The following is a 12359-nucleotide window of genomic DNA, read 5'->3' as shown; positions in this document are numbered from 1 at the left end:
AGAGTAAGCTGGTTGGCATCAGGATTACTTTAGATGGAATGATCAGAGAAGACTTACCCGGTACTGAAAGTGGGAACTGAATGTCATGAAGGAGCCAGCCATGAAAGCACCTGGGGAAGGTTCCAGAGGGAACAGCAAGTGCAAAGGCCCTGAGACAGGAGCAGGTTTGGCAAGTTCAGGGAGCAGAGAGGTGGGTTGGGGAGGAGAAGTAGATGGTGGCCAATAAAAGATGTTAGCTTTACTCAGAGAGCCAGGGGAAGCTAGTGGATTTTAAATGAGGAAGAACAGCTCTGATTTTTGTCTTAAAAAGGGCACTCTGGCTGCCTCATAGACCCCAGATCTGGGAGAGATGGGAAGCCAACTATCTATATATGTAGCCCAACACACAGATGCACTTGAGCTCTTCCTCCCTCACATCTTCCTCTCCTGTTGAGGAACTAAAAGCCCCTTGGAAATAACGTAAAGCACTAAGCATGGGGCCCAGCACATAGCAGGCACTCAAAAACCAGGAGGGCTCTAATAATGAGTATTTGGAGGAAATGTCTCTTAATCCCTCACTTTTGAAGAAATTGGGAAACAGGTATAAGGACAAAGTGAAGTCCTGAGGCGGTCAGGTGCATTTGTGAACTGCAGCCACTTGGGCTCTGCTCCCTCCCACCCCCACCCAGAGAGTAGACTGCCACGAAACACATTGGGGGGACATAGCCAGGCCAGGCCCAGGGACCCAGAGGGCATCCCACAGGACCAGCCAAGAGACTTCTTGGCTTTGCACAGCATAGAAATCAAACCCGAGGCAGGAGGAAGTGAGAGCAGAGTTTACTGTAGTGCGAGTGGTATAGTGGACAGAGTGTCTGGGAGACTCCGAAAAGGAGAGGCGAGTGTCCCCGCCGCTTGGGGTCTGGGGTTTGCATTGGAAAGGGCTCCAGGGTAGATGTTCCTTCGGGAATCCAGGGTAGGGTCCCATCTAAGGTGAGAGTCAGGTGAACAACAGGTGTTACTTCATAAACCACCGAAGGCAGGGGTGTTAATGCCAGTGTCTACTGAGGTGTGTTCGAAGCCAGTGTCCTCGAGCTCGGGATCCGGTTCTTAGTTGTTATCAGGTGTTTGGGGGCCTAGGAGGAAACTTAGAGAATGATTCACTTTTCAGGCTTCCCCGCTGGGACAGGGACATGGCTTCTTTGGTTTACTCAGATGCCAGGTGAGACGTACAGCATGAGTACGTGGGGCCTAGCAGAGACACAGCAGATGGAGCCTTTCTAAAGTGGAGTCTCTTCTGCTTCCCTATCTCAGTAGGGGATAGTCAACAGAGTGGTTCCACTTGGCATCAGAATTTGAGTCACTACTTTGGCTGCCAGACTTTCCTAAAGCAGATTTCAACTTGATCACCCCATCCAAAACCCTTTTTGTTTATTTTTAAATTTTTTTTCAAAGCCTCTTTTAAAATAAATAACTTAAAATGCCTCGTTTACTACCCTAAAATGAAAAATCTAAATAATACAGCCCACCCATGACTCACTAGTTTAAAAAAAAAAAGGAATATAATATTGCAAATGTAACATAACGAAAAGAGATTTTTTTTTTAAAACTTTATGTATTTCAATATGTGCCTGAGCATTATAGAAAACCTGATACATGTACCTGCTTCTTTCTCATTTAAAAGATTTGCCTTGGGGATCCCTGGGTGGCTCAGCGGGTTAGCGCCTGCCTTCGGCCCAGGGTGTGATCCTGGAGTCCCGGGATCGAGTCCCACATCGGGCTCCCTGCCATTTATGTCATGATAACAAGTTTGTTTCTAAACTGCATGCATTTGAGTTTTAAAAAACTCAAATGGAGCCTGCTTCTCCCTCTGCCTGTGTCTCTGCCTCTCTCTCTCTGTCTCTGTCTCTCATGAATAAATAAATAAGATCTTAAAAAAAATAATAAAAGATTTGCCTTAGAGAGGAAAATCAGGAGCCATTCTGTACAACTAGAAGAACTGGATTTTTATGGAGGCTCTATTACATTGGCTTAATTGGTTAAATCATTGGCCATTGGTGATTGAGCTCAACCTCCAGCCCCCTCCCTTCTCCCCAGAGGTCAGGAGTGGGGCTGAAAGTTCCAGCCCTCTAATCCTTTGTTGGTTTCCCTGGCAATCAGCCCCCATCTTTAGGAGCTTTCCAAGAGTCACCTCATTAACGTAAACTCACTGTGGTCCAAGGGACTGGTTCTGAATAACAAGACACCCAGTTCATCCTTAGTGCTCTCATCACTTAGGAAACTCCAGGGTTTTCGGAGCTCTGTGCCAGGAAAGGGGAGAAAAACCAAATACATATTTCCTATTATAAATCACAATACCTATCACACACTCCCAAATACCACTACTTCATCCCACCCCTGCCTCCCCCCCCCGGCCAATTTTTATGACCACGAAAACCGCCAAACTACTCTCTAGGAGGATGTGCCACCTCTGCTGAGAACCACTGCCTTAAAACCTGGTACAGGAGATGATGGACCCAGAATAGCAGCGTTTTGTGATTGTGTCATTGCATGATGTGGAGGCAGGCCAGTGGCCCCTGAAAGATGGCCACATCCCAGTCTCCAGGACCTGTGACTTCCTGCCACCTTCTATGGCAGATGTGATTCAGTGGCCCCCGTGTCATCACAAGGGTCCTCACAAGAGGGAGGCAGGAGATTGGAGCACATGGTAGGAGATACGAGAACAGAAGGAAGAATTGAAGTGGCACCAGAGAAGGCAGGTGACATCTAGTAGCTGGAAAACGTGGTCACAGGGACCTAACAGATCTGCCTATCTTCGGTAACGAGAGTGGAATGGATTTGCCATTTATGTACGTCATGATAACAAGTTTGTTTCTAACCTGCATGCATTTGAGCTGAATTAAAGGAAAATGTTAAATTAGCACAGTTGCCCTGCACTGGGACAGAACTTGCAAAGGTGTAATGAGTATGGCCGTGGTCTAGAAAATACCAGGTTAAACTACTGCACGGGAATTTCCAAGCAGGGAAAGCTTTCTAATGGAAGCTTCTGAACCCTGCTACTTTTTGCTAATAATACCTAAGCACCAGGAGCAGGTCACAGCACATGCATTATCCTACAAGATTCCTGGGAGGGACTCACTGACTGTATTCAAATGAAGAAACTGAGGCCCAAGGAGCGTGAACATCTCAGGCAGGGTCACCTACCTCAGGAATGGCAGCCCCCAGGATTTGAACTCGGGTCCCTCTAACTCCATGGCTGATGCTCTTGGCAACTTTTGCCTCTCGGAGCTCCTTGCCTTTGGCCACTTGCATGCACATCTTGTGAGGCGGAGATAATTTGTGGTGGCCGTTCACAGGGAGCCATTTGCCTCACTAGGCAGTGCTTGTGTGACATTGATGCTCTAAGACCAGATAATAACTCAGATCTTGATTTATATCACCTTGGGGAGGGGCTGTCAAGGGGTGTCATCCAAAGACAAGACATCCAGTCTTTCTAAAGTGCTGCCTGGCAAAACTTGGTCGTTGTTCAGATGTATAGAATCACTGGAGCTTGCCCTTTGGACATTGGCAATGTCAGGAACTCCTTTTTTTTTTGCACAGACATGGGGAGATGGCAAGCAGAGTCAAGAATTTTAGATTAAAAGTGACAAAAATTCAACACACATTAGTTTAAGCCAAAAAGGAAACTTTATCTGTTCGTGTGACCAATTATGACCAGAAACAGACTTCAGCAACAGTGGGATCCAGTCCCCAAATAATTTTGTATGAAGCTATGTGCATTGTCAGGGAGCCCTGCCAGTGTGGTGGCAGAGATGGCTGCTAGCATCCTCCAGCCTCGGGTCGACTGCTCAGCCACCCCAGGAGTAAGAAGGGGCCGCTTTCCCAGTAGCTAATGTCCTAGGGCCAGTTCTCATGGTTTCCCTTTGGCCACATGACCGTCCCTGAACCAGTCACTCTGGTTCTGGCCAGCCCTAGGTTATGAAATCCTCCTGGGAGGCCAATAATGGGTATTATTTTTACTAAAAATTAATAACTGCTTATTTACAGACTTGACAGTTCATTTGCAGAGAGATTAGGTATCTCCGTAATATCATACTGCTGCCCTATTTCTTCAAAGTGTCTAATGAAGACCCTGTGTTGGGGCCCCCCAGGACCACCCTCAGGCATGATGAGCTGCTAGAAGGACCCGGATTCGGAAAAGCTATTATATTCACTGTTACAGGTTGTTACAGTGAAAGGACACGGTTAAAATCAACAAAGGGAGGGATGCGTGGGTGGCTCAGCAGTGGAGCGTCTACCTTCAGCCCAGGACATGATCCTGGAGTCCCAGGATCGAGTCCCACGTCGGGCTCCCTGTAGGGAGCCTGCTTCTCCCTCTTCCTGTGTCTCTGCCTCTCTCCCTCTCTCTCTCTCTCTCTCTCTCTCTTTCTCTCTCTCTTTCTCTCTCTCTCTCTGTCTCTTATGAATAAATAAAATCTTTTCCAAATAGATAAATGATAGATAGATAGATGATAGATAGATAGATAGATAGATAGATAGATAGATAGATAGATAAAATCAGCAAAGGGAAAAGGCAGATGGAATAAGATGCAAGAGAAAGTAGATCCCAGATGTTCCACTGAATTCTGCTGGCAGAGGATGTGACAAGTCATGCCAAGTGTTGCCAGCCAGCGAAGCTCACCTGAGCCCTGGTGTCCAGCTCTTATTGGGGTCCATGCTGTAAGCGTCCGGCACCTCAGCCTCTCAGACTCCAGCACCCCAGAACAACAGGCACTCACCACTGTTAGCATCAACTAGGATTGCACCACCCAAGGATTCGGAGCTCATCTACCAGGAGCCAACCACGGGCCAGGCTTGAAGATGGACCTCCTTAGGAAGGCGCAAGGTTTGAGCAGCCCAGGCCTGCCGCGTTAACCCTTTCCTGCGCAGACAGCCTCCAGATCTTCATGGCAGGGACCCCACGGGAAACCAACTAAAATGGCTTAGCTCAGGGGAGACCACCAGATACTAGGCCTGGTACATCTGGATATTCCAGGGGAGACATTACACTTCTTTCCAGTCATGCAGCCGAACCATGGAAGGCAGACACTTCCTCAGAGCAAAGGTGCTGTCACAGGCAGCATGACATAACCACAGGATTACGGAATCTGATGTCAAATCAGACCTGAGTTCTGGTCACAAAGCTGCCTCTGGAAGAAATGGCATTTTAGACTTAGGCGAGGCTCTGTAGTGACTGTCAACTCTGCCACTGTAGCACAAAAGCAGCTATAAACATTAAGTGAACAAATGGGCATTGCTGTGTTCCAATAAAACTTTATTTACAAAAACAATGGGCCACAGATTCTCTAGTATTTCTCCCATTCGTTTTTTTTTTTCTTTTTTTAATACTGGCCACTAAAGTGAACTTTCACTAACAAGATGATAACCAGCCCTTTGAAAAACCCATTTGATCTTTATAACAACCCTGTGAGGTGAGTAACCCCATTTTACAGGTGACAAACTGAGGCACACAGAAGTTGCGTAGCTTGTACAGGGTCATCTAGTTGGTAAGAGGTGGAGCTGGCCTTGGTCACAAGCAGTCTGGCTGAGAACCCACTCTCCTAACATCTACTCCAAAGTGCTCAGAGATTAGCTGTAAATATTATTACTCAGCCAGCTGCAAAAGTACCCAAAGGACCACAGTCACCTAAGGTTTCAGGACAAGATTAGGGTGTGTCTGCCTTTTGTTCAAAGGGTTTTTGTGAAGTTTAATAAATAGTGTGTGGATCTCACTTCTTTGAAACACTCATTGGAACCATCTAGGACCAAAGAACAACATGCTTAAAACAGAAAACATAGTAAACTCAGAGAAGGAATTCTATAGCCGGCAGGTGCAGTCGTGATTCATTTAAACAACTTTTTGGTAAAAACTTGGACTCGGGGGCACCTGGGTGGCTCAGTCAGCTAAGTATCTGCCTTTGGCTCAGGTAATGATCTTGGGGTCCTGAGATCAAGCCCTATGTTGGGTTCCCCGCTCTGCAGAGCATCTCTTCTCCCTCTCCCTCTTCCTGTCCCATTGCTTGTGCGCTGTCTCGCTCTCTGTCTCTCTGACAAATAAATAAAATCTCAAAAAAAAAAAAAAATACTTGGACTCCTTTAAATGAAAATGTTACCTCCTGATCCATAAGGATTGGGAAGTAGACCTCCAAGAATAGGGCTTAAAATGGGGAGGAGCTTGTAAATTTGGGCACGATGGAGACACTGGGTAGTAAACAGCCGCTGTCGTCTTAATGAACCTGAGTAACTTTTGTGTTCAGAATTGGAAAACCTCCCAGAATCCATATGCTGTTTTCTTCGTTTGCGTTGGTTTGACATCGGATTAAACTCCTTTTAGGAAAGACTTTCTTGTTCATGTTCTTACCATATCCCATCCATCTGGGAAACACAACCACACATCACAACTGACTTACTGAAGGCCCCGCCATCCTCCTCTCGTTAGAGAACTTCACCAAGAATGCGTAATAATTAGGCCGCACACTTGCAGCAGGGTCCACAGCATCCCCCCTGGGGCCGAGTGCTAAGGCTTGGAGCCTCCTAAACGAATGTGCACACACAGCACAGCTCACCATGTCAAATGGGAACCCTGAGAAATCTCATAGATCGTTAGACGCATTTAAAAAAAAAACCTGTAGTGCCTTTGATTTATCCCTTCACGGAGAAAAAACCGCCCCCAAACTCTCGAGTCAAAGATGATGTTCCGTCCACCCAACCCCACCAGCCCCCAGCACGACCCTTTGATGGACAAGTTACAAATTGAAACCTGTTTTGGAAAAAAAAATTCTGTTTTTCAGTTCTCCCGTCTGACTTACATTGATCATTTTTTAAAAACAATCTGTTCCTGCTGTTGCTTATTTAGGAAATTAACCTGAGCAAGCTGATTATTTTTTTAATCCAAAGAGTGTGTCGTGATTAAGAAGTGGTGTTCATAAAGTACCATCTGATGTGGGGGTTTCTGCTGGGTTTACAGAAACAGGTTCTTTGCATCAGGGTTCGAGGAAGTGGGATGGGAAGTGGGATTTTGACAATGACCAGTACTTGGGGAGGGCTTGCTACATACCAGAGTAGGTGTCCCCATAAACCTCACCACAGTCTTGGGCAGTAGAAGGGTCGGAACGGGTTTGAGTGGGTCAGTGACCTGTTTTTAGCTGAAGAACATGGCATGAAGTCTTCCCTATTCTAGGCTTTATTTGACAGGGAGACGTGTTAGACCAGAAAGAGGATCCCCCTCCGAGCCGCAGAGTGACTACAGCCACCAGGACCAAGGTGGCATGTTTATGGAATATATTAGGAACGTATTCAGCAGGCAGCACAATACAGAACTGGTGGCTCTCATCCTGCCCTCGCTCTGGATGTGTTTCACATTAATTAATGCTGAGTCTCCACCAATTTTTTTTTTTCTTAGTTTCTCAGCCTTTGCAATCCTGGAAAAACATTTTCTACTTGGATAAAGTGGTCTGGCTCAGGGTCACACTCTGTGTTGCTTAACTCCTGGGACAGTTGTGCTTTTCTTGGGCTATTCCAGACTTTTCCACCTCTCGACAGCTAATTTTTATCAAATTCCTTGAAAAGAGGTCCCACCTCTTTTCAGAACAGTCCACAGGCAGCATGCAAGCAGATTTTAGGAAAACCTGAAACGATACGAATTCTCAAGGAGTAGATGGGCATTCTAAAGGTTCTCCTCAGAAACATCTGGACGTCTTTAAAGTTTTGTTTTAATTTTTTTGAAGATTTTATCTTTAAGTAATCTCTACACCCAATCTGGGGCTCAAACACATAACCCCTGAGACCACGAGTCTCATGCTCCACCAACTGATCCAGCCAGGCACCTCAAAATTTTGTTTTAATTTTTAATTGTAAGTATGTGAATCCCTTCTCCTTCAAGACATTTTAGAATATTCCAGCTCGTGCAAAAGTTCACTTTCATCCTTACTTCTAATTCCTGTTCCCTCCTCTCTGCCCTTCCAGAAATAATTATTGTTCTGACTTTGGGTATGTCCTTCCAGATATTTATAAATATATAAGTGCCTATGGAAAGTACGTGGTAACATTTTATATGTTTCTAGTAAATGCCAATAACATGCAGTATATAACTTTCAGAAAACTTACTTTCACTCAGTATTATTTTTTTGATATGTCCATGTTAATATGTGGAGATATGGTTCATTTCTTTCAATTGAATTTAGTTTTCCACCGAGTGAATATACTATAACTTGTTTCTCTAGTAACCTTTGGCTGGACAGCTAAATTGTTCAGTTTTTGTTATTTACAAACAATACTGTAATAAACGTCTTTTTACATGTCCCTTGTTCATATATATGGGTTTTTCTTTTTTTTTTTTTTTTTTATATGGGTTTTTCTCTAGGGTAGATAATGGGAAGTGGATTTAGTAAGTATATTCCCTTCTTTTTTGAATTTAGGTCTTTTTCATCCAGGAAATATGTGCATAGAGTTTAAAACTCACATGGTTCAACAAAGGAAAGTGTTAAGAGAAATAGCCGTTCCCAGTGGACCCCACGCCCACCCTTTCTTTCTGCCCACAGGCAACAACTTTCAACCCTTCCAGATTCTTTTGATACTTACCTCCAAATTTCTAAGTAACCTGCTTATGTTATTACTTCTTGATTTTTCTTTCCACATTAGGCATGCTCCCCAGCTTCCCAAACTAGAAGATGAGAATTTAGCTCTCTTTCCTCACCCTGGCTCCCATCACACACACGCAGACTTCCTCCCCACATCCTGCCAGTATCGATAAGACGTAATTTCAGCTGTATCAATACTGAGTATTTGCTTTCTTCTCACTATACAAAATACTTTTCACAGACAGACCATTCCATATGCGATAATTACTTTTCCTGTTTTATGTGCTGGCCTGGGAGTTGACATTTTTCTACATAAATCCTTTCAGCGAACAAGTGTGGAGGGCAGCTTCTTGCATCTCGTCTAACGTGCAGAGGGCTGCTCATCCGTGCTTAGGTGCATGGCCTTGCCAAGAAGGAACAGGCAATCATGCAGGGGTGAGGTGGTTGAGGGGTGACTAATGTATGGAAACACCCCCCAAAACCCTCTCCCGGGTCACACACCAATTCCCCGGTTGCCCCTGAAACGTTTGTTTTCCTCATTTTTTCTTCATTTTTTGCTGAGTACTGTACCCTCCCACCTTCCAGCCAGGACCCGGAGTGCTAAGCTTTGGCTTTGGGGGCCCTAATGAGGTGTTGCACCTAATGGCTGTGTTCCTGGGCTTGATTCTCCACAGTTGTGTGTGTGTGTGAAGCTGAGATCACCAGCTACATTTTTCCCCATTTTTTTTAAGGGTCGAGAAGGGTTTATGTCGTTAATTATTTATTTTTACAATAGAAATAAGACAGCCTCCTGGTGAAAAATTCAAACAGGAGAAGACGTGTATGGAGTGACAGTACAAGGTCCCTTTCGTGCCTCCTGCCACCCAGCCCCTCCAGGTCCTCCTCACAAGCAGTGCTGCTGGTGCCCCATGACCCGGTCCAATCCCAGCACTCACTAGCTGCAGGGCCTTGAGCAAGTTACCTAACAGTTTTCTCATCTGTAAAATGAGAAAATATTAATACTCAGCTTGTAAGTCTTTGTGGGAATTAAATGAATTAACGAGTTAATTTGTAAAGCGGCACAGAGAAAGCACTTAATAGATATTAACTAGGAATATTACTAAGTGTTGTGTATCCTCTTAGACCAATGGTTCGTAACCTTGGCTACCTCATAACCTTGAAATCAGGTGGGTGGGCAGCTTTCAACACTCCTAAAGCCTGGACCCCATGCTCAGCAATTCTGATTTTATTGGCCTGGAGAGAGCCTGAGCATCAGGATTTTTCCATGCTCCCAGTCATTACAGTGTGCACTGAGAATTGAGAACCATCGAACCATGTGTATCAGTTAGGATAGGTGAGGTTATGCTGCAGTAACAAGAATCCCCCAGATGTCGTCTACTTCTCTTTTATGGTACTTGCCCATTCTGATCTGTTGCAGCTCTGACCCCCACTATCTTTTCTCTGGAACATTTAGTCTTGTGAGGTGAGAAGAGAGAGCGTGACCAAGCATGCACTTAACCTTAAAGCTTCAAACCAGCAATGAAACATAACTTCTGCTCACATATCATTAGCCAACACAAGTCCCATGGTCACATCTGAGTTCAACAGGGAGGGTGTATATTAGGAGTTGCCAGACATTTCCTGCATGGGGCCAGATAGTAAATATCTTAGGCCTTACAGGACATACGGTCTCTGTGGCTCCTGCTCACCTCTGCCTTCAAAGCACAAAAGCAACCATGGATAATACACTGTTTAAAAATGTTAAAAGTTAGGGCTCCTGGGTGGCTGGGTTGGTTGAGTTGTCTAACTCTTGATTTCAGCTCAGGTCATGACCTCAGGGTCACGGGATCAAGTCCTGCATTGGGCTCCATGCTGGATGTGGGAGCCTGCTAAAGTTCCTCTCTCCCTCTACCCCTCCCCCTACTTGCATGCACATCTCTGTATCTCTCTAAAAAAAAAAAAAAAAATGTAAAAAGTCATGTCTAGCTCATGAGCCATACACAGGCAACAGGTCAGGTTGGGCCCATGGGTGTAGTGTGCCAATCCCTGGCGTGGATCATCCTCCTACAGGGAGCTCTCTAGGAAGGGACCCCAAATATGGGTGAACTGTCATGCAGTCTACCACAGCATGTGTGTAAGAGAGAAGGAGAGAGAAGGGACCCTTTCGTTGCACAGTTGGGTTTCACACATTCTCCTGTGGTACAGCTTGCTTTTGTTACTTAATGTCTTGGTGGTAGTTTCACATCAGTAACTCTAACATGACTTGACTTTTTTAATGGCAGCCTAGTTTTCCGCGCTATGGATGGACCATGATGGGGTTTTATTTGTGTGCTTGTTTTTATAATTAATTTTCTGTGGTGAGATAACAGTGTTATTGCATGTACCAGGAGGAGTAAGACAGCATCCAGACAGAGATTGTAATAAAGAGAGAACCAACATGTCAGCTCTCCCAGTGGGTTTTACATAGTCCAAGCTGCTTCCCTGCAGCCTTCCAGGCCTCCGTGGAAGCAGAAAGGCTGGGACGGACTCCCCTTTATTGCTGCCATTCCTGGATCTGGCAATGCTGAGCACAGCTGCAGTTGCAGGGACATTTGGGGGAGACTGCAGTACTAAAGAGGGCAAATAGAAACTGGGAACATCTAGAAATATGATCTTAGAGGCTGTCTGGCATCATCACCCTGACCCCACGGGGAGACACAGCCTAGGCCACATGTGAGCCCATCAGGAATGACCGTGGCTGCCTTTCAGCAGGGGTGGGGGTTAAAAGAAAGAAGCCCGGCTGACAGGTGACTCTGTCCTTTCTTTCTGCCAGGACACCACGACGTCGGTGCGCATCGGCCTGATGATGGAGGAAATGATCTTCAACCTTGCAGATACGCATCTGTTCTTCAACGACCTGGAGGTTTGGCATTCCCCTCCCATTCCGTGTCGTAGTCACTGTGTTTAATGACCTGTGTCTGGTTCAGGGGAAGAGACACTGCCTTTTCTCTTTGCTGGCTTTCCTTTTTCCTTTGGAGGCTAGAAACTTCTGCTGACAACCCCCAAGAGGGCACAAAACCGTGGCCAGCGACAGTTTATTGAAAACACACTTGGCCAGCGGATCTCTCCGGCTTCCCAGTGCAGCCAGTGGTCTTCTCTCCACTCCGGCGGTGATGTCCACTGGCAGTTACGCTAATCCAATAAGGGCTGTGTCGTCTCTTCCTCCTGAAATTTGCTGTTTAATAAGTTTATTAAGGCAAATTAGTACAGATCCTCCTGGGTCAGTAATAATTAGCAGTGGGCCAGGATGGAAGCTTTTAAAAACAATTTACATTCCCCTGAAAACATGTTTTACGAAGAGAGAGAGCAAACAGAGGGACTGTGCTTACTTAGCATCTGCTCCCATGCCCCGAAGCAAGTGGCAAAAGAGATAGGAGAGAGGGGGAGGGCAGCATCAGAAATCAATTTAATTCCTCTGTTTATACCCAGCCTGTGGCAGGAAGATTTGAGAAGAATTTGAAATGGAAAACATATTTAAAATTGAACTGTTAGAGCAAGGCAAAGGAATAGAAAGCTACGTAACGAATGAGGGTAAGGCCCTGGACCAAAAAATCTAGCTCAGGCCAACTGCTGCAGTGAAGCTGAGAGTTCATCCCTGAGCTCCCTGGTAGCCAAAGCAAGGAGGGAAATACAATGCATGACTTACCTCTGATGAAGAGCAAGCAGCTTTCTCCAAGGTGAAGAAGGCATTTGGGGGTTGATAAGAGGATTAATGTGGGGATCTTCTGGCTTTGTAAATTGTATTTG

General features: G+C 45.5%; 1 protein-coding gene across 2 annotated transcripts in view; it reads left to right on the top strand.

Moving 5' to 3' along the window:
- The window catches only part of EYA2 (EYA transcriptional coactivator and phosphatase 2), a 264886-nt gene that overhangs the window by 205414 nt on the left and 47113 nt on the right, over positions 1-12359 (top strand). For both annotated transcript variants that reach the window (XM_072735719.1, XM_072735720.1), the window contains one exon: positions 11386-11475. In XM_072735719.1, coding sequence (XP_072591820.1) covers positions 11386-11475 — 90 coding nt within the window. The remainder of the gene's footprint in view (positions 1-11385; positions 11476-12359) is intronic.

Source organism: Vulpes vulpes, chromosome 14 (genome assembly GCF_048418805.1).
Source record: "Vulpes vulpes isolate BD-2025 chromosome 14, VulVul3, whole genome shotgun sequence".
NCBI classification, from domain to species: Eukaryota; Metazoa; Chordata; class Mammalia; order Carnivora; family Canidae; genus Vulpes; species Vulpes vulpes.
This window is presented reverse-complemented; position numbering and strand designations above follow the sequence as displayed.